The sequence below is a fragment of the Protopterus annectens genome, chromosome 10.part0 (genome assembly GCF_019279795.1).
Source record: "Protopterus annectens isolate FY-2018-M chromosome 10.part0, PAN1.0, whole genome shotgun sequence".
Taxonomy (NCBI): domain Eukaryota; kingdom Metazoa; phylum Chordata; order Ceratodontiformes; family Protopteridae; genus Protopterus; species Protopterus annectens.
Genome location: NC_056744.1, coordinates 830,590,630 through 830,617,645, shown reverse-complemented (window position 1 = coordinate 830,617,645; position 27,016 = coordinate 830,590,630). Strand labels below are relative to the sequence as shown.

General features: G+C 39.6%; 1 protein-coding gene across 1 annotated transcript in view; it reads left to right on the top strand.

The window, feature by feature from the left end:
* Window positions 1–1,365: 1,365 nt before the first annotated feature.
* The window catches only part of GTF2B (general transcription factor IIB), a 903,336-nt gene continuing 877,685 nt past the window's right edge, over window positions 1,366–27,016 (top strand). Inside the window, exon 1 of the mRNA XM_044085633.1 lies at window positions 1,366–1,873. Within this exon, the coding sequence (XP_043941568.1) occupies window positions 1,857–1,873 (17 nt within the window). The 5' untranslated portion in view covers window positions 1,366–1,856. The remainder of the gene's footprint in view (window positions 1,874–27,016) is intronic.

The window sequence follows — 27,016 nt, the reverse complement described above, 5'->3', positions numbered from 1 at the left end:
TATATATATATATATATGAGATATATATATATATATATATATAGATTATATCTATATGCGTATATATATATATATATATATATATATATATATATATATATATATATATATGAGATTATATATATATATATATATATATATATGAGATTATATATATATATATATATATATATATATATATATATATATATATATATATATATATATATATATATATATAATAAAAGGATACTAGAATTGAGGTGTTTAAATAATGACCCAGATGACATCACATGTATACAGTATATACAATCTTGGGTAGTTTTTAGGTTTTCATTTACTGTTTTAGGTGTTAGTTCTGGTCTAATTTCATGATATACTTGCCTTGATCTGCTACAATAACTAAGAATACTAGCCATATGAAAATTTCTTTCCTTTCTCCTTGTCGATTCTGTATAATTGTATCTATCTCTCAAAATATGTAATCGTTATTTTATATTAACAATGGCTTTAAATGTAATCAATGTTATAAACTACTGTAAGACCTGTTATGATTTCAGTATGTTAAAAATAATATAAAGTTATTTGGAAAAAAGTGCCTCTTTTCTACTTTACTTCCCACCTGGCCACAATAATGTCACTGCTACATCATTAGTTTACCTTCCCTTTTTACTTGTTTCTATCTACAGTTGCCACCCTTTCAAATGTTCAAACTGGAACTTTTTTTTTGTGGAAATGCAAGACTGCAGGACAAAACATACCCACGGCCAGTGCAAAGGACAGAACTTTTTTTTTTTGCCAAAATAAAAGCTTATTCCTGTAGCATTTCAGTTGCTTATGCTTCGTCTTATAACCTTTAGATGTTTCAGACACAAAATAACTGTTTTATGCAATATTAACGAAAACTTAGGATATATTTATTGTCCTAAAATCTCTGGATATTTTTAAACAGGGACAGGTAGTACTACCCTATTCTGTCATATCAACTCCTTCTTCATCATCAATACACAAGGCTGCTGGCTGACTTGCTGAGAGGAAAACATGGGTACACCTCCGACAAAACAAAGGAGAAGGAAAACCTTTACTCATCAGTTCTAAAATGTCAACTGTCCAGATGTATACTATCAAAACTATGATTACTAATCCAAGGGCCCCCTCCATGCTTTCCACCAAGATACCACTGAATAGTTCAGTAAAGGGTTATTTTCCCATGTGATCATTCCAATATTATTTAATTTCGCCAAAACACGCTCTTCTACGGGATATTGTCGTAATTAATCACGAGTTTACCCTTCACACCAATTCCCTATAAAATTTAAAACAAATGTCTGAAACACAGGCGGAGACGGTTTAAAAGAGCTCCTGGGTTTCGTTACCGTCGTATGCAGGGAACAGGCTTGAGCAGCACTCTGCAATGCATTACAGTCAGCTTTACAAGGCACTCATTTATAAAGAATACCGTTGTGGTTGCCGTACCATTTTCTCACTTGTTATCTTATCCACCAACCTCTTCCACACTACAGTCAATTACCAGAACCATTTTAATTGGCAGTAACAAACGAAAAAAGCCAAGTCTGCTAAACTAACAGCGCAGAGTTTATAAGAATCCTCCTTAGTCTCACCAAACAAGATTAACCCTGTCATTAGACACCACTCCGAAGAAAGGAAATAAAACTAATAGCTGATAAAAAGGAACGCAGAAAAACAATAAAATATTTTGATAACTTATTGCTACTCCCAAGTATTTCCTTAAACGCCTCCAACACTTGTCCCTCTTCGGATTCCGTTTCGTACTTCCTTTCCAGCCTACAGCACGCAAATATAAAAGGAACTGAATAGGACTTCGGATTACTTGTTGGTAGTTTTGTAGTAGCAATATGGCGTCTACAAGCCGGTGAGTGATTACGTGTATACATTCACGTTAAAGTAGTTATAGAATGAAGTGTTTCTGCATTACATGTGTTTTTATAAAGAACTTCTAATATCGCAGATGTTAGGAGATGGGTTATATGTACTGCGTTTTGTACATTTATTGTCAGAAAACACAAATGAACGATATTGATCATGTATGAGATGAGATGTCATTACAATATGAAAGTAATTCAAGTAAAAAACATGTAGCTGTTGTAAATAAAAAGTGTAACTAAGTTACTTGTTAACCAAATACATCCACTGTAATTAATGCTCGCGTTTTGGCTCGAACGATTATCTGTAAAGTTGGTAGACGTGCTTATTTGTAGCCTGTAAAATGGTATTTCAGATGCAACATAGATCACTTAGTTCATGTAGTGTATATATGTGTATGTTAGATGACATACTACTGTAGTACTATGGTTTATCCAGATGTATCAGTGGATTTGTTGCTAGTGTTCGTGGATCAGTGTCCTGTACAGGAGCTGAGTTTTGTGCAGGTGGGGTGCATCTCGGTTGGAGGTGTTCAATTTTGGTAGAATGTTTTACAGTTTTGTGTTTAGATTTTGCATTCTTTGAGTAGGTTTGTAGTATAGCTGCTGACGGCTTATCTAGTTGAAACTGACTGATGTATCTTAAGGCTACAACTTGGATCATGTTTCTTAGTTTTAAAAATAAACTATTCAGAAGTGCTCGCAACTTACTGTCGAGGGAGACTTTTGCTTACTTGATAGCTGTAATAGTAATACTAAATTAACTTTGTAAGCACCTGCGTACAGGTGTTAAATTGAAAATGTTTAAGAAGTTAGCTGTCGTCTATGCGCTTTATAGATGAAGCTGTCAGCTTTAAAATAGATAAGCCACCTCCAGGTTGTAGTAGGAAAATGAGATGTAGTTGAAAATGTTTACATTGTTCCTGTCCATTAATGTAATTTTCTAATGGTTTTGGAATATACTGTTGAAAAACTTTAACTGCTGAGATGATAGGGTCGGTACTTGGATCAGTACTGTCTTTTGTGCCAAAACGATACGTTTCAAAGAGTGACTGTTTTGTGTATATGATTAGAGTTCTAGGTGGATGGAAATTGTCTATAAAATTGCACCATTTGTAGCTTGTAAGATGAGTGGGTAGTTGACAGCTCAAGTTTCATGCTTACATTTACCAACATAACCAGTCTGTAGGAAGTCTTGGAGGAATGTGTGTATAGTAGACCTTGGGTACTTTGAGCAAGTGAGCATGGTGCATATTATAGGTCTTAATTATAGACAGAATTGTGCAGTACAGTGTAAGAGTTTGTTGTAAGACCAAGATAATAGGTTCTTGGGCTAATAGTGGAGTACTAGGCTAACTGTCCTTCTGAGCCATTTTAAGCCTAGCCAATTACCATACGCGAGTATCAAACCCTGCACCTTGTGTCTGTAAGATAAACACCTTAACCATTATACCAACCTCCCTTGGGCTGCAGAGTAAGTAGAGGCTCATGCTGTGGCTTTTATTATGTAAAAAAATGTAAATCAACTAATTGTAAGCAATGCTTTGTGTGTAAGGTTACTGTAATTATAGGTTCATACTAGGCTATCTGCCCTAGGGCATTTATAAGCCTAGCCAGAGTGTGTGTGGCTTTCACCACCCCTTAGGATTAGAATACTATACCCATTAGTTTGCTGTGCCTCTGTCCAGCAGTGACACAGAGATGATTCCCGGGGTAAATCTACGATCTCCCATCCACTCGTCAAGATTTCTCTTGAACAGAGTCAGTGAGGGGCTCTGCCTCACATGGACTGGGATTCTGTTCCATAGTGTAGGGAGTCTCTGGGTGATGAATCTGTCCCTCCAGCACGTCCTATTTATATCCGTGTTGAGGTTTAAGTCTCTTGCTCTCGTGGCTCTGGTGGATTTGGATTTTTTGAGGTGGAGCATGTCCATTAATTCCGGGTTGGACATGGCCTTGTATGTCAGGCACAGATCACCTCTGAGCAGACTGTATGCGACTGAATAGAGCTGGAGTTTCTTCAGTCGGGCATCGTATGACATATGTTTGAGCCCCTTTATCCTTTTGGTGAAGAACTTTTGGGGTCTTTCCAACTGCTGCAGGTGTCGGGTAAGGTACATTCAGAATGGGGTGTTGTACTCAATCATTGGTCTGATAAGTGAAGAGTACAGGGGTACAATGACCTCTCCTGATCTGGATGTGAATCCCTTCATGATCAGGTGGGCAATGTAGAAGGTCTTCCTAACCACTTTGGCAATGTGAGTGTCAAAAGAGAGGTTACTGTCAACTTGGGTCCCCAGGTCCCTGATAACTTCTTCTGTGTTTAATGGATTACCACCTATGTGGTAATTAGGGGTTACCTTGTTTTTCCCAAAGGGTATGACTATACATTTTTTGGCATTTAGCTTAAGGCCATGGCTCTTTAATTAATTAATTAATTAATTAAATTAATGTGTTTTTTGCTCAGTGTGGTGGTATTTTTTACAATGCTAATATGTATTATTTGTGATGTGATTTAACTTTGTGGCTTGTGGGCATTTTTAGCTTCTTGACCTACCCAGACTTCTTGTGGTTTCTTCTCTTCATCTGCAACTCTGCCCATTCTTTCCATGCTCCTGTTTTGCTTATTGGATTCATTTGTGCATTGCACCGGATTTGCTTATGCATGGCATCATCTACTTTTGACGTGTTGGAGACCCCTTAGGGCACCTACTACAGTTTTTTTTTTTCTCCATCCCCTTCATCGCTCTGCTTAAAACTGATCTTTGTGTGTGTTTTAATGTGATTTGATAGCATCTTTCTAATTGTAAGCTTAAATACACCATATTTGTATTTTCTATAATTCTTTTTTACATTGATATTGCATGTCTATTTTTAGATTTTTCTGTGTACTCATTAAATTTAAAAGATTTATTTCTGATTTTTTTTTTTTTCTTATGCACCTGGGATGAGCCTGTAAATGGTCCTTGGGGGGGGTCAGTGTTGTATTTTGGTTAACAACCTCAGAGTAAATAGGTTTATGAAATCATTTGCATTAGTTTTAACTATACTTGTATTTTATGGCTGTATGAAGTAGTCTGGAAATCAGAAATTAGTTTCTGGTTGGGTTGGTATTTGTTTTTGAATGTATGTTTAACAGATTGTTTACCAAATGGTAATTTAAAAAATTAGATGCATGTAAAAGAAAAATTTAGATGCACGTAAAAGGTAATTACAAGCATGTAGATATAGGCATATAAAAGGTAATCATTGTTTTGGATGGTAAACAAACTGAGAAATCTGTTTGTAGTAGTTAAGCAAGTAAACCTACCTGTATGTTGTGCTTACACAGAAGTGTGTACATGTAACTGATGCAAAGTGACCTAAAAGTTTTGTTTACCAGTCAAAATAACAAAGCTTCTACCCTAAGCAAGCATGGTGGGAGAAAAATGGTGTAATTTAATAAGTGTTATTTTTGCTAATTTTTGTTTAGAAGTGGTTATCAATTTTGAGATCTATGTCTTCCTCCCATTTCACAAAAATGCTTTCTGTTTTTTTTTCTGTCGGTGTATACATTGTATTTTATTCCTGCTCTTGTGGCTGAAAATGTAGAAAAGAAAAATGTGCCTTGGCATCTTCAGGATTGTGGATGCATCTCTTTTTATGTAAGACACTATGGAATGCTATTTATGTGCAGTACTTTTCTGAAATTTAAGCTGTGACTGTAAATTGCTGAATTTCCTTCAGCTCCTTTGCGAGAAGCTTGTTCCCACAAAGCCAGCTGCATTCCACAAACATGAGGTAGACTGGTTACTGTGAAATGTAAATAGGACAGAGCTGTTCAGCATTAGGCTTTGAAAGGATATCCATGATGATGTCAGGTCCACAAACCTAAGGAAGAGAGTTGTTGTGACCTTGAAATGAAGGTTTGTTTGAGCAGAGTACAGAGTTCTACAGACTTAGAAACAGAGGTCTTGAAATAACTTGTCCTTGTGTGTTAGTAAATGCACCATAACCTGATTATGAAGACATGTAACTGGCAGATTGGCAGCAAATAGTATTTAGGAACTGGGGCCAGGAGACTGTTACAGGGCTACTGCTTTGATTAGCAGGTTCTAATGGTATTTGCTATAACTTTGGCAAAACCTTGCATACACAGCAGTGTGGGTTGACTAAAGTGGAAACTTCAAGATCAGTATACCACCATAATCAAAACTCCTAAATCATGAAAATAATTTCTTGTAGCAGACGAGTTCTTCCTCATTTCTGTTTAAAGGGTTGTTTTTTCTAATATCTCCTTGTTTAATTATGCTTACTTCATAGTTGCATAGTCAAAGGGTGAACACTGATTAAGTGAAAAAAGTATTCTGTTCTCCATTAGGTTTATGGAATGCTGCTGAGAATAATGAGCAGCACTTCCACTGCATACTTGCTGAGTCCGCCCAGGCAGTTCTCAGAATCCAGAGAGCACAACTTTGAGAGGCTGCAGTACATCAGTCAGTCTAAAAGCAGTGGTAACCTACTTTTACTAGACTTTGTAGAATGTACTTTTGTTAAATTCCTTAATGTCACACCTAACGTGTTTCCTGTTTCCTGAAAATCAAAAAAAAAGGGGGGGGGGGCATTTCTAAGTAGCCCACCATAACTCATTAAAAGGAAAGATGGAGAAGAGTGAACATTATAATTTTTGTGGAATAAAAAATAGGGTATTATTTGTAGTAATGGAGATTAATGTTGACAGATTGTGATTGTTGGACATTTAAGGATATGGCTTGTGTCAGTGGCTTATTTAAAACATTCTGTATGTTATAAAATCAGTTTTGGCTTTGTTTGCAAGGCTAGGCTAGAGAAAGTATAGTTATAGAGAGAGGGGGAAGGGGGTAGGGCATTGTGTATAGCTGCATAGGCAGTACATCATTAATTGAAGCTATGATTCTAAAGATTCTATGTAACATCTGGATATTAGGGTAGAGCTGGTAAGAAAAAAGGTGTGTAAGAACATACCATAGCAGAAGATGTTCTACTGATCACTTTGTAGTATTCTTGATATGTGTGTTGTCACTGCTGATGTCTGGCTGTGGTGCAAAAGCTTTGTCTTCCCTAGGTTCTTTGTCTACATAACTTCAGCTTGTATGCATTGGGGTATAAAGATGGACATATGAGCGTCAATCCCCAGACTGTCTCGCTGCTTGCCAGAATGCAGGTCGTGCATTTTTTTTTTTTACCCCTAGGCTCAGAACAGTCTGCCAGTCGTTCATTCCAAAACTCCTTTGAGGCTAGACTTTTACTCTAAACCCCTTTCTCGAGTCCTAGCGTCTTAAACACTTGGCCCAGTTCAAGGTGGCTGACGGGACATCCTCGGATGTCCCTCAACCACTGAAGGAAAAAACTTAATTGGTCTTGAATGGATCCACAGTCCAACATTTCTGACTCTGATATACTTGCTAAGGTTACATAACCCATGGTACAGCAGGCTACTTCTCAGCTGCCCACTATGTAGACCCAGTCAGAGGCCAGAATGGCTCCCGAGGCCTTGCAAACTGCTAATACAGCTAAGAACTGTTTCATCATTTTTGAAGGGCTGCATGGCATCCTTCAAATTTTATTTAGGAAGAGATCCCAGACTGTCTGATGGAGGTCAGACATGGTTCCAAACCTCCATGTCTCATCCAGGTAGACATCATGCCTACAAAGAATAAACAGATAACTAAGCATGTGGCCTCTTCCCTCAGTAGCTAGGGAGAAGGAGTGGATGGACTTTATTAGAATTGTTAAAAGCAATTATGGCTTTGAAACTTTTCTTTGGGACTCCAAAACCACAGGCTCCTTCTCTAAAGCCTCCCTTGGTTTCTTTTTCTCCTGAAGAACAAGATTGTGATTCAGACTCTGATCATTCTCTGGACTATTCCTCTCTCTTGCATTCTCCAGGGCAAATCTATTCTGACGAAGGGGACTCCTTTCTGTTGAGGAAACTTCTTTTGGGGACACTATACAGGAAATGATAAATCACTTTGAATAGCAATCCATGCAGATTTCTGATGTTCAGAAGAGGTATTGCACCTGGGTGCTTCTGCTCCTTTAGTCCCCACTTCCTTGAGGCTTTTCAGGATATGTTTGTTTGCCTCTCTGCACCTGATTCTCGCCCACCTGCTCCTAAGAGGCCAGACAGCTTTTACAAGTTTCTTCATAACCTTAAGTATCTATATAAAAATCTAGTGGCAGATCCTTCTGCAATATTTTTTTCTTCAGATAAGCTCTTTTAAGCTTCTGCTCCGTGCTAATGTCCTACCTTGTGACAAAGCTAGTAGGGCTATGGATAAATGGGGATAGAAGGTTTACACCTCTGATACCCTTGTCTTTAGGGCAATTAATTGCCACTGTTGAATAACAGTGTTTGATATATGTTCTTAAACCAGTGATGGTGAACCTTTTGGGTTCGGTGTGTCAAAAAATCAGAAAATGACTATTGTGACTCTGCTTGTGTGTCACCCTCCCCCCAAATAAATAACTCTATATACTCTCAATACATCAGGGACAAATCTAGAAATAAGAGACATGGACAGTTTTAAAGTACTAGTGCTATTAATTTGAGACACTGACAGAAACAAAGGAACATGAATGAATATACATTTTCTGAGATACAATTCATCTAAATCTAATTATTCTCATTAAGTGTAAACAGTTGCCAGTTTTGGGAAGGATTAAGAGGGACAGTTGAGATGAATGTAAAACAGCACACCCCTATAAGTGCAGACTATTTGCCCTTTGCAGAAGTGTAACCACGAAGAGAAAATGTCAGCCCTGCCCTTTGCAGACTATTGAGAAAGTATACCAGAATAGTCTTTGACATTAATAACTTCCTTACCTCTGCAGCAGTATTGTTGAACTGGGTCCTGGCACAAAATAATTCAGTGCACTCCACACGAGCAACAAAATTCAAAAGAAGTTTCTTTGGTAACTCTGTTGTTGGTGAATGCTGGTGTGTCACCCAAAATGTTGTGGTGTGTCACCTTTGATATATGTCATAGGTTCGCCATCACTGCCTTAAAGGTTTATATATGATTTTTGTAAAACGGAATCTAATCATCAAATGCAGGACTTGCATTCACAGGCCACTTGGATTGCCAGACATAGCATTTAGTGTAGTTACAATGCTGTGGATGCTTCTTCCAGGGCAGCTGTCACTGGATCTGTTATCCATGGATATGCATGGCTTCATACTCTGTCTGTACCTGAGGATTTCAAATCTAAAATTCTAGATTCGTGATTGGACAAGACTTACTGTTTTGACCCTCAGGTGGCCAGTCTGTTCCAAACTTTCCAAGACTAATGTAAGACCATGAAACCTGCATTTCCTAGTTACCATAGGATCTACCTGTCTAACTGTACGTTCTTCATTAGATGGGATCCTAGGACAATTCAGAAACCAAGAAAAAGTCATAGGAAAAGATGCTCTGGAAAACCCCAAAGGGAACCTCCAGCTGGGAGGTCGCTGTTTGGAGGGGAAGAACCTGTGACTACCTCTGCAGCACTCCTTCAACTGTTGCTGTCCCTGGCCAGGTAGGAAGTCCATTGCCACAGCCAAGTGAGTCCTGTCCATTGTCTGGGACTGCTATGCCATGCCTTGAGGAGAGGCATGCCACTACCTCCTCAAAAACAAATATCCCTTTTGGCCCCCCATTATCCAAGAACTCTTGAATCAGGGTACCATGGAACAAGTCCCAAAAGAATTCATAGGAAAAGGGTTTTACTCCAGGATTTTTCTAGTCCTAAGGAAAGAAGGGCAGTGGAGACTTATCCTAGAGCTTTCTGTCCTGAATACTTACCTGAAGGCTATATCTTTCAAAATTCTCTCTCTTTTCAGACTCTGTCTCTCATCCTCTCACAGGCTTTCTTAGTGTCGTTAGATCTGAAGGATGCCCATTTACATAGGTTTTTCTCTGTTTCCTGCATTTTCAGTTTAATGCTCTGCCTTTTGGTCTTTACATAGCTCCAAGAATGTTCAAAGTGCCTAGCTCCTGTAGTAACTTTCTGTTACACTCAAGGAATTCAAATTTTTTTGCCTACCTGGATGACCTCTGATCCAGGCTCTCTTCCCAGAAATTTTTCAGCATCTTTAAATTTTATTCTCCATCTTCTGACAGGTCTGGCTTTTACTTTATAAACAAAAAACAAATCACATATGGTTCCTATGCAGGACCTGGTGTTTCTGGATGCCAACTGGGCATGCAAAAAATGCATGTCTTCTTCCAAGAGAAGGTTCTATGTCTGTAATGTTAGTTCTCAACCCAGGATTACCTTTCACACCACCTTCTCCTCTTCAAGTTCACATGGACACCTCAGACAAGGTGTGAAGAGTGTAGACAGGATCACACCAAGTGGAGGGGAAATGGAAATCCTAGTTCCTGAAGGAGCATATCAATCTGAAAGAAATGCTCTTTTGAAACCTGTTCAAATTTTTGCCCATCTTGAAAAACCCAAACTACTGCAAGTGTGCACAGACAACATCACAGTCATGTGGTATATAAACAGGAATGCACCAAGTCTTGCCAGCTGTGCAGGTTAGCACAGGAACTTGGTAACACAAATGAACATGACCTTGTCAGGGCAGTGTGCTAGCAGACTGACTTAAGCCATTCCCTAGAGGACACCCACACATGATCTTCTAGTAGGCAGTTTTCAACATCACCACACACCATTGTGGCACTCCTCGGGTAAACCTCTTTGCTTCACCAGCTATCAACTTCCCCAGTTCTGCGTTATGGACTCTTCCTCCCCTGCCTGGAGGATGGAAGTCTTCTCTTTCCAGTAGACGGGGATCTTCCCTTTGCCTCTTCTTCCAAAAATTCGAGGCTCAAAAGGAAACACCCAGTCCCCTTTTACTGGCCTTATTTTGTCTGTGGCAACATTGGTGCCCCCAGCTGTTTCACCTGGTAAAGGGAAATTACAGGGGAATTTGTTTACAGGTGGACCTGATAACTCAGAAGGATTGCTGCTGCATCTGAATCTTCCCTCTCTCATCTTGATTATATGGATGATAGGATTTTAATCCTTCAAAGAGATCTTTTTCTCTGAGGAGGTTGTACAAGTCCAGCAAGAGGCTAGGAGACACTAGAAAACCTTACACTGCAAAGTTGAAAAGGTTTACCTTCTGGTACTGCAGACATTGTTGGGATCCACTCTTGGCACAGGTCCCTATGGTACTGCAGTACCCAATAGGATTAACTTTATGCTGCTTTTACTGTGTTGAATTCTCCCATCTTTTTCTGTACTGGTAAATGTATAACCGTTTGTAGATGAACTGTTGAATGTGTGTGCTGTCCTGCTTTTCCTTCTATCCTAGTGTAGAATTTAATGGTGATTTGTATACATAGTATGGACGACTCTGCTTCAGTCAGCTTTACTGTCTTTGCATAACCCTGTGTTTTTGATGAAGTAGTAAATTTATGCTTGTGTAAGATAATTGGGCTTCTAAACAAGAGACACTGGTATAGCCACAAGACATTTTCTATTGAAGTTGTGCTGCCTTGATGAAAGGTCTCCATTTGTTTCTTTGCACTTTGTTGTGTTAGTCCTACTAGGTTGACAGACTCTTTCAGACCCAAGATGGTATTCCTACTGACTAGGGACATTTGGCTAGGACACCTGGGAACTTCACAAACTTTTTTTTTTGTGTGAAGTCTTGGTAGGAGACTGGTAACCAGCAGAAAGATGAAGATGAATTCAGAATGCACTGTGAAGAAGAGTGCTGCTGAAGAAATGGCATTTTCACAGTGTGCATTTGTGGCAGGGAACAGAATTAAAAGCTGTGATGGGAGGTAGGAGGTGTTGAGACTGAAAAAAATGTTGTAGATGAACCAGGAAATGAATTGGATGATTTATGGAGTGATATTGTAGACAGATGTGCAAACCATATGCTGATACTGAAACTCTGATACGTTTTGTGATAACTGACAATTCAAAGTGTAACGAGCTGTTGTAGTAATAGAGAAATTACTAAAGTGAATGTGGGGAAAAAAACCACAAGCTGTTTCCTGTGGTGCATTGTTTGATTCCATCTACCTGTATTGCCTTAGTGTGCTTCTGAGCAAGTCACTTAACAAGACACCACTCCCAGACTGAGGCTGAAAAAGGTCCATGGCAATCTGTTCTCTATCCAGGAAAGGAAATGCAAATAATCGTTACATTCCACAATGTTTAGTTTTAGTTGTTTTGGGGCCTAGAGAGAAAAAGAAATTGAAGAATGCTGAGCAGAAACATTCATATGCTCAGGCTGTGAACTCTGGGCTGCCATTTATTCACTTGTCAACTTTTCAGATGGCAAAAGAAATATGGAGTGGAGTTGTGAGAGTGTCACAGAGGAATAGGACTTCTGTAGACACATGTGTTGATCGGACACGTGCCTTTAAGTTTCACTGCTAAAGTTATTAGGACTGTGATGTCTTTTGTGAACATTCAAAAACTATGCATTAGTTGAAACGTTTAAGACTACAGTGCAAAAGTTTTTTTGTGAACACAAGAAGAACTATATTTTTTCATGCTAGAACTGAATAGAAAAAAAACCTGACTGCAATTTAGAACTGCTGATACTGAAGAAATGGACTTCCTTTGAACAACATTGTCCTGCTGTATGTGAAATTAAAAATTCCTGAAATGTTTGGGATGGGGCATGGGATGGTATGGGCTCAATTAATTGTGAAAGAAAATTATTGCTCATATACCACATGTAATTTAATGTTGATGGACAAAAGATAAATGGAAGTAATGGTGGCAACCATTTTTTGTGTGGAAAAAATCATTTAGTTTAAGATTGTCCAAAAAAAAAAAAAAAAGGCACACAGTGAGGGGAAAGAGGGTATTGGATTAAAAATCGGGGGCAAAAATATATAAAATGTAATGAGACAGGTAATTTTTGACTGTTAAGTGTTATTAGAGCAGGAAGTAATTTTACAAATAGAAACTGCAGTAAATGTTGTGGTTCAGAAGGAAAATGGTGAACAGGGTAAAGTGGAAGGTGATTTGAGGAAGAGGCAAGTGTTTATACGATGAAGGGTTGAGTAAGGAGGAAGGGGTGCAGAAGAGCATGAAGGGGAAGTACTTGTGTGACATTTCTACACGTAAATTAAGGATGTAGAGGAAAGAGGGGATAGTATGGAGGAAGGAGTGAATTTGGTAGAAACTGTAGTAAGAAAACAGTTGAAATTAGGAGTGCAAAAAAATGCAAAGAAAGGGAAGGATGATTTTTTTCCATTTCGACATTGAATGTTAACAGCATAAAAAACAAAATTAGGAGAATTGGTATGTAAATGGTGTAAAGAAGTAAGTACATGTATTAAATGTTTGCATATGAGGTTGGTAATCACAGAAACAAAATCAAATTAATGCCTTGAAAGGAGGAAGATTATGTGGAGTCTACGTAATGATACCTGGCCAGGAATTATAGTGCTGTTTGAAAGAAATAAGTTTTAAACTGCTAGATATGACAATAGATATTCTGCGTAGGATAGTTGCAGATATGAGAGAGAGAGAGTAGGGGTGCTTAGACCTATTGTGGTATATGCTTACATGATGGTGGAAAAAGGATAGAGCTGTTAAAAATAATAATATATAGAGTTGTAAATATGACTATATTAAAATTAGGAGCTCCCAACTGTGACACAAGGAAAACATTGGGAAGCTAGCACAGAAGAATGTGTAGGGATGTGATGAGACTGGCCAAGTTAAGGTTAGGAAAAGAAAGGTAGCTTATTTATAGATGAGGAAGTGGTTGAACAGTGATTGTGTTATAAGAGTAACAGGAGATAAAAGAAGGAAATAGTAAGTGGGCTTTTTGGGTGATACAGCTGTATGGATCAGAACTGAGGAAGAGGAAAATTCTATGAAAGAACACAAAGGGATTAAGAAATTGACAGGAAATATAGTTTATATGATTTTAAGTAGATTGTGAAAGGATCATGAAAGTATAAGGCTATTTTGCAGAAATTGGAGAACATTGGGTTAAAAATTTAAGCAGTAATATAGAATATTTTTTTTTTTACTGGCAGAAAATGAAGTGAGAGAATTAAGAAAAGAAATATAAGGACGTAATTAGAATATGAGGAGAAAAGGGTACAGAGTGATAGGTGAGAAATAAGGTAAAGGACATGATGTATAATCAGAAGTAGGTAGTTAAAGGAAAAAAAGGAAGAGTTAACACATTTGCTAGGCAAAGTGTTAAGTATGGTGAAGGAATAATGGAAAGCACAAGAAATGAAAAAGGAGAAATAGTTGAGAGTTGACATTAGGAAATGTTTTAAGAGAGGTACGTGAAAAAAATGAATGCTGGGGAAAATGGAGGAAGTAGGAGATGGCAGGTGGCAAAGGTGACAACAAGGAAAATAAAGCACTGGTGAAAGAGGTAACGATTAAACAAATGTAATATCTTGTATTAATTATATTTTAAAGTAGCTTTCCAGGCCTAATATCTTTCTTTATAATTATTATAACAAAACTAGACAAAGTGAAAAATCTTTTCTTTGTAAATATATTAAATGAAATGGTTTAATGAAATGGTTTAAGAAAAGGGGTGGAGAGTGTTCACTTGATCCTTAGGAGTAAAGGAGAGCAAGAAGAGATTGAGATCCGGAGACCTATAACATTAGAAAATACAGATTATAAACTTTTTATGAAAAGTATGTAAGTGAGGTTGTTTAAGGTGATGGGGCAAATAGTACATAGTTTAATATATGTAAAACTAAGTAAAAGTTAAAGATATATTGATGAAGTGGTGAATTCCATAGTGAGATGAGGAGGAGTAGTGACACATGATGTACAGAAAACCTTTAACAGCATAAAGCACTGGGAAATGTAAGAGGTTGTAAGGAGTTTATAATTTGAGGGACAAAAGTAATGGGCATTTTTAAAACGGCATATGAACATAAATGGAATCGGATGATAGTAAATTGATTGCTAGGAAAAATGAAAGCGCAGAAAGGGGTGAAGCAAGATTGTCCTATAAGTGAAGTATTATTTACATTGGTAATTAATGCTGTGGTACATGAGGGCCGTAGGAATGTAAATGATGTAGTTTTGGATGATACTGCAAGGAGTAAATGCATCCCAGCTCGTGGCATATTCTGGTAATTTAATTGTCATGAAGAAGAAAGTATGTTTAAAGAGACGTTTTTTTGAGTGCTGGAAGATAGGTTAAAACAGACTGAACAGGAGTTAAGTAAAGAAAAAAAGCAATTGTTTTAAATGTACAACCTCTATTGAATTATCACTTGTGACCTAGGCAAACTTACATTTGTATAAAAAGTAATCAGACCATATTAGCAAATCCATATTTCCAAATATTATAAAATGCATATATTGTAACATATAATCAAAGCACTGTTACACATTGTTCAATTTCTGTCTTTTCTTAAACCTCATTTCTCTTCCAAAACATTTTCTGCATGTATTGTTGCGATTCTTTCATTTTTTTTCTGTGCAAGTTACTCCTATCTTTTTCTAGGGATCTCACTACATGTTCTTTTATCTCTCTTACATTATTTAGCACTTCATGCTACTTGGTTTAGATTTTGATTTCCATTTTCTACTAGTTGGTTTTTATCCGCTATCAGAATTGAACTTGGCCTTACAATGTCTAGGTGACTCAGATCCTGTATCCTAGCTCAACAAAATAATTTCTTTAGTTACACTGGTTTGCTCACCCAGTACTTGTGACAAAGAGTACGCTTTTTAAGGAATTTTTAAAGTCTCCAACTCATTATACTCTGAGAACATATCCTCTTGGGTACTTCTTTCTTCCCCCATTACACCTCCAGCATTTTCCATCTGCTAGGGGAAAAACTCTTTGGAGTCTAGAAGTATTTATAAAAACACTTCCAGGCAAAAGTCGTAAATCTTCTAGATTTTGTTGCATATTGGGAGCTATGCATACTTCCTCCATTGCTTCTTTGTGAATTGCACATCTAATCTCTCTTCCCAATCTTTTCTGACCTCTTCTGATAGATTCCTATAGTTACTGTGCAATATTTTATATGCCTTACTAATTATCAATGTGTAACGGCTTCTGTTGTAGATTCAAGTAAAAACTCAACCAGTGCAGGTCTTCATTTACGATTCCCAATCCCTTTCCCTTTGGTCATACTCTGTCAATCCCTGATAGGGAAGACAATCACTAATCTGTAATCCAAATGTCTTCCCATCCTGTTATCTTTCCCTTTCTAATTATTTGTCCCCAATACCTTAGTGCATTTGCCAGCTTCCTCCAGTAAAATTCCAGCCCTCTCTTGCCTATTCTCTGTACCCCTGATTGCAGTCATCCCTGTTGGCAGAATTTAATTTCTTCATTCCTGTGTTGGCATAGGTCTTTGTACATTGTCTCCTATTCATTGTTCTCCTTAATGATCTGCATCCAAAATCCCATTCTTTCCTTATTTCTTGAATTACTCTTGCTTCATCATCCTTTCTTTCCACTTTGAATGCTTGTGTTATTTTAGAGCTACACAGTTAAGGCTCTTATACATATCCCTTCAAATCAGGTAATCCTAAACATCCTTATTCTGTTGGGAGGATCGCCTCATCCTGCTTGACCATTGCCCTTTTTCTTCAAAATAAAACCATTTAACTCTTTTTATTAATTACTATCCACAGCTTCTCCTCTGGCTGACTAAAAAAAAATATGCCAGACCTGTGTATAAAACTAAAAGGACCAAAAACATTTTTATACAGTTTGTATCGTTCTATCCCCTAGGTAAGAGCTTCCAGTTTCTCAGTGGTTGTATTATCTTAAGTTTCATTGCACGGATCCCCTTCGGAATAGTGAATGGTCATAACATCTAAGCTTAGAACATTGAGACCATAACATCTAAAACCCATAACATTGAATTTCATAACATTAAAACTTTGTATCACAACTTCAAAACCTACAAATCACATGTAAATAACATCTTCAAAACCTACAAATCACATGTAAATAACAACATCTCTGCCACGTAAAACAACACCAAAGTAGTAAACACAATTTGTACTACATTTCTGCAGGGGGACAAGCCCCCCTGCACCTCCCATATAGGGGGGCTCCACCCCCCCAAACTAAATATACCAACTCCTAGATCCCACTATAGTGTGGAAAAAATTAATTTCCTAATCCCATTGTAGTTTCCTAACCCCACTGTAGTGTGATCTCTGAGTTGGTATATTTAATTTACGAGGGATGGGTGGGGTGAAGGGGGGATTGCCCCCCTGCAGATTCGTAGTACAAAGTATGTTTACTACATTGGTGGTGTTTTAGGTGGAGGGGATGTTATTTACATGTGATTTGTAGGTTTTGAAGTTGTGATGCAAAGATTCAATATTATGAGTTTTAGACATTATGGGTTTTAGATGTTATGGTCTCCAATGTTTTGAGCTTCGATGTTATGAACTATAGATGTTTTGAAGGGGATCCCTTTGCACATACCGTAGCTGTCTTAACAGAATCCTTTTTTAATCCATACTCCTAAATACTTATGCCTCCATAAGTATGGTTATTTTTGGACCAATTGTTTTCTGTGTACATAGTTTATAGCTAAAGCTCTGTATTAATTTTATATATCGGGGAAAAACCTGGAACTGTCTCAGAATGTTCCACAACACTGAGATGTCCTTTTCTGGTTTCATCAAGTACAAAGTAATAATATTTGAGAATTAAGCCATCTTTTCTTGAACAGAATACCAATTATATCCTTGAATTTCTGAGTCCCTTATTTTTTTGCCAGTGGTTTTTAAATATAATGCAATATAAAGGGGAAAGAGGACACTCCTGCCTGGTTCCACTGTTCAGACACCACTTGGCAGAGAGGAACTTTATTTTTTATCTCTCATCTTTCCTGTGTCGTCATAATTCATCTTATTGTATCAGGAAGTCCAAATGGTTCCATTGCCCTACTCCTAAAATTTCAGCTTACTTTTGTCAAATGCTTTCTCTGCATCAAGACCCATCAGTAACAGCTGTCTTGCATTCTGCTTCCCTTTGGAGCATTGTTGTTCTACTACAGTTATCAAATGTTTGCCTCCCCTTCACACATTTATATTGGTCCATATCTCTCAGTTTTGGCATCTTGTTTGCCATTCTTTTAGCCATTACAGACATAAGTACTTTATCATCTGTGGTTTAAAATTGAAATGAGCCTATAAGAGGCTGGATCAAATGGGTCTTTACCTTCTTTATTACGGCCTCCATAGCTTTTTCCAGGATGTTGTTGCTTCCCCTCCTTTTTAAATACTGTTAACCTTCCAGGTCTTAACAACTTTCTTTCTTCTTGGCTTCTAAACCCCCAGCAGAATGCCATCTATTGTTGGGAGATTTGCCTGCGGATTTGTTATATCACCATTTTGTCTTGTCTCCTCCTATCTTAACAGTGTGTGTTGAGCTTCATCTATCACTAGCCCTGGCATATGTAAATCTTCTGTAAATATTTCCATTTGTGCTTTTTCTTTATCCACTTTTCTGCTTTATACAAATTTTCATAAATTTACCAAAATTTCTCTAATACCGTTACAGGATCTCTGGTTAGTTTTTTTGTTATAGGCTACTTTAAGTTTGGCAACAACCTTTTATGCTCTTTGTCACCCAAGTCTTTATGCCAAACATTTTTATGATTTTGGAGTTGTCAAAAAACAGTTGCACAATTTCAGAAAAACTTCTGTTAAGCATGTATATTATCCATGTACTCCCTTATTTTCTCTATAGCACTCTGCAGTTGCACTTCTTGTTTTTTTTTTTTTTTTTTTTTGTACCGTATTTTTAAACTCCTTCCATTTTATCCCACTCAGTAGTACTTTCTATCTTCCCTAATAACTCCCGGATAAGTTCCACTACCCATTCTTTAAATTCCTTCTTTACAGGTTGGTGAGGAAGTAAAAGTGTCTCGTCTTTACTTTATCACCCTGCACTTTTATATGTTCCTGTGAAATATAATTTCTGTCTAGTCTAGCCTAGTTATTGTACCTTGGGGAATATGTAAGTTCTCAGAGTTCCTGCTACTGAATTCACATCTTTTTTTTCACCCAAACATCTCTATTAAATTTACATATATATGATAAAGGCAATCTTATATTTTTATATAAATAAAAAAAACATACAAAGTATCATTGTAGTTGCAAACAATTTACATCACAGACACCATTGGAACAACTGTAGTTGTAAATGTTATACATCACTTTTATAAACCATCCAGTCACTGTCAGCTAAGCATTATATAGCTCATTCAAATCCTACCTCGTTCCTGCTCTGCGTATATTGTTCCCACAATTCCCATGTTTTTCTATATAATTTGTTCCTTCACTTTTTTAAAGATCTCAATTTCAGTTGTTTTATCTCTGTTACTAAATTCACTACTTGTAGTAAAGTTGGTCTAGACTGTGTTTTCCATTTTCTAGTAACTGCTTTTTTTGGCAGCCACCATAATTAGACTCAGCAAGGCTGTACTATGTCTATTTCAAATTCCAATTCTGTAGCATAACTCAACAAAATCATCTCCCCAGTCAGTCCAGTCCACTCACCCATCATCTCTGTCAGAGTGGTCTGCATGTGATCCCAAAAGTTTGCCAGCTCATCACACTTCCACAAAATATGTTCCCAGCTACCTCTTTCTTTGTCCATTACACCTCCAACATTTGCTATCCACCTGAGTAAAAATTCTTTGGAGTCTACTTTGGGTATAAAAATACCCATGTAAACACTTCCAGGCAAACATCCCAAATCTTCTAGACTTAGTTGCATATTTGGGAGATATACATATATTCCCCCATTGTTTTGTTTGTGAATTGCTTATCCAGTCTCTCTCTTCCCAATCCTTTCTAAGCTCCTCTGATTCTTATAATTTATCATGTAGTATTTTATATATTTTGCTAATTCATTTTAATGGCCGCTTCTGTTCTAGATACTATTAAAAACTCTACCAGTGCTGGTCTTTGACTTAGGACCCCACTATTTCTTTCTCTTTGCCTACACTCTGATATCAATCCTTGATAGAGAAGGCAGTCTCTAACCTGCAGTCCAAATAAATTCTTGGCCTCTTCCCATTCTATTAAATTTCCCTTTCTAGTTATTTGCTCCCAGTACTTTGGCTCCTTTGTCAGGTTTCTCCAATAAATTCCAGCCACCTCTTGCCTATCGGCAAAATCTTTCTCCATTCTCGTGTTGGTTTGGTTCTTAAATACTCCCTGCTATTTTATGAATGTAATATTCTGTACATGTGCAGCAAGTAAGGGTGATAAAGGATAATGAGGGAAACGTACCCACAAGCAAGGAGAGTGTGTTGAGCAGATGGAAAGAGTACTTTGAGGGGTTGATGAATGAAGAGAATGAGAGGGAGAGAAGGTTGGATGATGTGCGGATAGTGAATCATGAAGTGGATTAGCAAGGAGGAAGTAAGGATAGCTATGAAAAGGATGAAGAACGGAAAGGCTGTTGGTCCTGATGATCAGAACTAGTTCAAAATGATGTGAAGATTACTGATCCTACAGACATTGCCAACATACTGGCTGACAGGTTCAGTGCAAACTCCCCGCCCCAAAAGGACAGATATCTATACCAAGCGATTGCAGCCCCCCAAACATCTCCAACGCCCAAGTGAGAACTGCTCTCTCCAAAGCAAAAAACACAGCATCCATGGGACCTGATGGTGTCCCCGGCTGTGTGCTCCACGAACTCAATGAGGAATTAAACCCACAGCTAGGACAGCTGTTTAATCATAGTCTTACCTCTGGATACGTACCCAGTGAGTGGCGCACTGCAACTGTGGTCCCACTTCACAAAGGCGGTGCCTCCACCGACCCTGGAAATTACCGGCCCATTAGCTTGACGAGCCTTATCTGCAAAGCCATGGAGAGGATCATAATGGACCTCATAAATAAAGACATAGGGAATTTGCAGACTTTGGATCCATCCCAGTTTGGCTTTGTCAAAGGCAGATCATGCCTTCTAAACTTGGTTGACTTCTTCGAAACAGTCACCAAAGCCATTGATGAGGGAAAAGCAGTCCATACAGCCTACCTCGATCTGGCGAAGGCCTTCGATACAATACCCCACTCTGGTATCATTGAAAAACTCATCAGCTTAAATGTTAACCCATACATCACAAGATGGGTTGCAAACTGGCTGAGTGACAGAACCCACAGGGTCGGAGTTGCTGGCGCCATGTCAGACCCAAAGCCTGTCACAAGTGGTGTACCACAGGGCTCAGTCCTGGGCCCACTCTTGTTTGGCATCTACTTTTCCGAAGTACAAGCAAACACAGGAGGGTTATGGCTGACAAAGTTTGCAGATGACTGCAAACTGGGCCATAGTAGAAAACACATCTGACACAGATATCCTTCAGAAGGGTCTCACAGAAACGGATAACTGGTGCCAGAGCCATGGCCTAAAGTTAAATGCCAAAAAATGCATAGTCATACCCTTCGGGAAAAACAAGGTTACCCCTAGCTACCAAATAGGTGGCAATCCACTGAGCACAGAAGAAGTTATCAGGGACCTGGGGACCCAGGTTGATAGTAGTCTGTCATTCGACACCCATGTAGCTAAAGTAGTTAGGAAGACCTTCTACATTGCCCACCTTATCATGAAGGGATTCTCATCTAGATCAAGGGAGGTCATAGTCTCCCTATACTCATCACTCATCAGACCAATGATTGAGTACAATGCCCCATTCGGAATGTATCTGACCCGACACTTGCAGCAGCTGGAGAGGCCACAAAAGTTCCTCACCAAAAGGATAAAGGGTCTCTGTCCTATGCTGCCCGACTGAAAGAACTCCAGCTCTATTCAGTCGCCACCGCTTGCTCAGAGGTGACCTATGCCTAACATACAAGGCCATGTCAAACCCAGATTTGATGAATATGCTTCACCTCAAAAATCTAGATCCGACAGAGCCACAAGGGCGGGAGACTTAAACCTCGACACGGCTATTAATAGGACGTGCTGGAGGGATAGATTCATCACCCAAAGACTCCCTATGCTGTGGAATAAAATCCCGGTATATGTGAGGCAGAGCACCTCGCTGGCCTTGTTCAAGAGAAATCTTGACCAATGGATGGGAGATCGCAGATATACCCCAGGGATTACCTCAGTGTCACTGCTCAACAGAGGCACAGCAAAATAATGGGTATAGTTCCCCATACTAAAGGGGTGGCGTAAGCCACAAAACTATGGGCTAGGCTTGTGAATGCCCTCGGGCAGATAGCCTAGTATGAACCTATGATATCCTGTGGAAGCATGGAGGTGTTTAGGTGAAATGGCAGTGGAGTTTTTAACTAGATTGTTTAATGAAATCTTGGAAAGTGAGAGGATGCCTGAGGAATGGAGAAAGTGTTTTGGTACCAGTTTTTAAGAATAAGGGTGATGTGCAGAGCTGTAGTAATTACAGAGGGATTAAACTGATCAGTCACAGCATGAAGTTATCGGAAAGAGTCGTGGAAGCTATGTTAAGAAGGGAGGTGATGATTAGTGATCAGTATGGTTTCATGCCAGGAAAGAGCACTACAGATGCGATGTTTGCTTTGAGAGTGTTGATGGAGAAGTACGGAGAAGGTCAGAAGGAGTTGCATTGTGTCTTTGTGGATTTAGAGAAAGCATATGACAGGGTGCCTAGAGAAGAGTTGTGGTATTGTATGAGGAAGTCTGGAGTGTCAGAGAAGTATGCAAGAGTGGTACAGGATATGTATGAGGGTAGTGCGACAGCGGCGAGGTCTGCGGTGGGAGTGACGGATGCGTTTAAAGTGGAGGTGGGATTACATCAAGGATCAGCTCTGAGCCCTTTCTTATTTGCAATGGTGATGGATAGGTTGACAGACGAGATCAGACAGGAGTCCCCTTGGACTATGATGTTTGCAGATGACATTGTGATCTGTAGTGAGAGTAGGGAATAGGTGGAGGAGACCCTGGTGAGGTGGAGATATGCTTTAGAGAGAAGAGGAATGAAGGTCCGTAGGACTAAGACAGAATATATGTGTGTGAATGAGAGGGAGGATAGAGGAATGGTGAGGATGCAGGGAGTAGAGGTGGTGAAGGTGAATGAGTTTAAGTACTTGGGATCAACAGTTCAGAGTAATGGTGAGTGTGGAAGAGAGGTGAAGAAGAGAGTACAGGCAGGATGGAATGGGTGGAGAAGAGTGTCAGGAGTGATTTGTGACAGACTAGTACCAGTAAGAGTGAAAGGGAAGGTCTGCAAGAGGGTAGTGAGACCAGCTATGTTACATAGGTTGGAGACAGTGTCATTGACAAAAAGGTAGGAGTCCGATATTGACATGGTAGAGTTGAAGATGTTAAGATTTGCACTGGGTGTGACGAGGATGGACAGGATTAGGAACAAGTATATCAGAGGGTCAGCCCAGGTTGAAAGGTTTGGAGACTTAAGCCAGAGAGGCAAGATTACGTTGGTTTGGACATGTGCTCAGGAAGAATGCAGAGTATATTGGGAAAAAAGATGCTAAGGATGAAGCTGCCAGGTAAACGGGAAAAGAGGAAGGCCTAAGATAAGGTTTATGAATGTGGTGAGAGAGGACATGCAGGTGGTTGGTGTGACAGAGCAATATGTAGAGGACAAACAGTTGATCTGCTGTGGCGACCCCTAATGGGAGCAGCCGAAAGAAGATTAATATCTGCATCCACACTCCCAATCTCTCCTTATTTCTTGAGCTTCCTCCGTATGTCAGCATCATTCCTTTCCACTTTTGAATTAGTTTTTTACTTGTGCTATGTTTGAGTCTGTGTGTTGCTCTAAAGTACCCCCCCTAATTAGGTAATCCTAGTCCACCTTGTTCTATTGGTAGAATCAGCTTATCCTACTTGACCCATGCTGTCTTCCTTTCCCAGATAAAATCCTTCAAACCCCCCCCCCTTTTTTTTTTTTTTTAATTGCTATCCACAACTTCTTCTCTGGTTGATTAAAAAAAAAAAAAAAAAAAAAAGTATGCCTGACCTGTGTATAAGACTAAAGGGACTAAAAACATTTTAATGGCTTGTTTCTTAGTATCTCTCAATATAACAAAACTTCCAGTTTTTCAATTTTTGTATTATCTTCTGTTTAGTCTCTCCCCACATATACTTAGCTGTTTCTAATCTATACTCCTAAATGCTTCATTTTATCATGTCCCCATAAATATGGATGATGGCCCAATTTGCGTGTGGGTACATAATTTACAGCCATTGCCTTTTGTTTTAGCTTCATTAAATTTGTATCCTGAGAAAATTTGAAACTGTCTTGAAATGTTTCACAACACTGTAATGCCCCTCTCTGGTTTTGTCATGTATAAAGTAATCTCATCTGCAAATAGAGCAAGCTTTTCCTGGCTACCATACCAATTATCTCCTTGAATTTCTGTGTCCCTTGGTTTCTTTGCCAATGGTTTTAAATATAATGCAGACGCAAAGGGGAAAGTGGACAGCCCTGCCTAGTCCCTCTACTCGAGCAGAAACTATTGGAGAGGACCCTACCCATTTTAATTTGTGCCTCCCAATCCTTCATATATTCTTCTAATCAACCATCTAATGTAAATCTTTGTTTATTCATTACAATTAGGACTTCGGTTCCGTCCTCTGAACAGATACGGCCGTTTCCAAGTTCGCACCAGCTCGTTCCTCGTCAGACATGCTAGCCATCTCTCTCAAAGCCAAGTGGAAAATTGTGATTTTTTTTTTTTTTTTTTAATATAGTTTCTCCTCAAAATTTCTTATTTTTTAGTCCATTTGGCCTTTTCTCACTGTCTTCTATTCCCTACCTTTTGCCTTTGTAATTAATTTTCTATCATTGTTGGAACTGTCCCCCTCTCCTGCCTTTGGTAGGCCCCTTCCTTACCACTTGTATTTTTTAAATACCATTATTGGTATTCTCTCGCTTTTTTTCTCTCCCTTTTGTTTTTTCTATTGGGATAGCCTCGTTGCCTTACTATGTCAGACAAAGCTAAGTTGCTGTTTAAACAGTGTGACAAGTGTGGGCATAAGATGCCCATCTTGGACAGACACACTCGTGTCTGCTGTTTTGGGTGTGGACCATATTAAAGCTGACTGACATTTGTGCTAGTTTTAGTAATCGTACACTAGCAGAATGTAAAAATAAGCTTATTTTAAAAGGTTTAATTAAGAGACCTTTTTTGGAGGCTCTTTCTGGGTCTCAACCCATCCAAAGGCCAAAAAACATAAGGAAAAATGAGTCACTCTGTTCCTGCATCTCCGTCAGTTACAAAACCCAAGTCTGCTCCGTGCTTCTCTGGCGCCCTTGACGCAGACCTCTTCAGCACCAGGCTCTGTATCTTTTCATTCTGTGCCATCTATGATTTTCACCCCGATTTTTGGTTACAACCTCGGCACCACTGACTTCGGTGCCGTGCTTGGATTTGACATTGGCTCCTGTAACTGTACCTGCTTCGGCACGATCTCCGGCCACAGTGCTGATAGTTTCTTCGGCTCCATCCACTCTTAAAGTCAAATATCTGCCAAGGACAAGGTACTGTCCAACATACGACCCTTTTTTGGGGCAGAGGTTTAGCCCCATTCTAGAAAGAACTGATTCTCCTTCAGCAGCCTTCTTTAGATCCACCAGGAGTTTTTTTCTGAATTAGACCTAGTGTGGGTTGTGGACCAGCTTCTGGCAGCTGGGGATTGCCCATTCCAGCTAGACCTTCCGTCCCTCTTGACTCGGAACCTTTTACTACATCTTCCCCTGTTTATCCTCCTCCAGCCTCTACCCAGGTCCTGGAGATCTGGGTACCACTGCCCACCCCGGTGCATACTGTCTCTGCTCTGACAGCAGTTTTTCCCCTGTTGGCACCGACCACCCTTGCTGCATTGGCTCCAGTAGAGCTGATGCTTTCTCGGAGCATTGCTTGGACCATCCGTACCTTGGTACCTAGCCCGGTGCTTATTTTCTCACTAGTGCCGTGCATGTCCACTGCTCTGACTGCTTCCAGTCCTCTCGGAGCTCCACGGGGTGGGGTTGGACTTTGGTTCCGAGGTTGTCATTCTTCTGTTCCGGGCTCCCATCACTCCTCGGGTGGGCCTGCTTTCTGGGTGATGGAGAGAGCCTTTGCCTCCGCAGGCTTGCAGTCAGCACCAATGACCTCGGCATCAACCTCCCCTAACATGCAACTGTCCCAACCCCCTATTTTGAGATCTCTGGCATGGGAGCTGCAAGATCCCCCCCCCCTTTGAAGGAAACCCCTTCTCCAGAGTTCTCCTCAGAAGATCCCACTGGGGAGCCACCCTGGAAGAAACTGTGCAGGAGGAAGCACCTCGAGTCCCCAGAGGAATCCATTGCCAAAAGACACAGATTGTGATGAGGGGAAGGGTCCCCACGGTCTCCCCCAGCTGACATCTCATTCGGAGACATTCTGAAAATCCTCAAGCAGCGGGGACACTGGAAGTCCTCTAACCCTTCTTCTGAGGAATCTGTGTTCTTGCAGGCCTTTGCCTGGCCATCTACTCCCTGGGTGACCCCACCGGCAGATGACCTTGTTAAGCTCATTGTGCAGCATGCCTGGAAGGCCCTGGACAACGTAGAACCTGTCCCCCAGTGGCCAGACACTTTTATCTACACCTGAAGACCAGCCCCACTGGTCCAAGCAGTTGACAGTTGATTCCATGGTCGTGGCGGCGGCCACCAAGAGGAAACTGGCAGAAGATAGATGTCCATCCTCTGAACAAGGAGTCTCTGACCATGGACAGACTAGGGAAGTGGACCTATGCTTCAGCAACCTTCGCCATTCGGTCGCTAAACTATCTGGCACACTTCACTTGCCTCCAAAGAGACCTAATTTCTGAAATGCCTTCCTCTTTGGCAGGGGTACTGCCTGATGAGGTGCACGACACTGTCTCCTCGCAGATAGCTACCCTTGAATCCATCTCTAACTCCTTGATGTGTTTGATATCTCACACCACCGAGGGGGCGGCTCAAGCTGCCGTATCAGGTATTGTCATGAGACATGATGCTTGGATGCAGTTGTATGACTTTGCATACCCCTTTAAATCTTCCTTCGTTAATGCACCTGTCAACAAATCTGCACTTTTTGGACCCAAAGTACGAGACACACTTGCACGAAGTGGGAAAGACCTTGTTTGCTGTGGACATATGCTTTTCCAACCCCCAGAGGTCCTACTCCAGAAACCAGAAGGGAGGAAAAATGTGGTT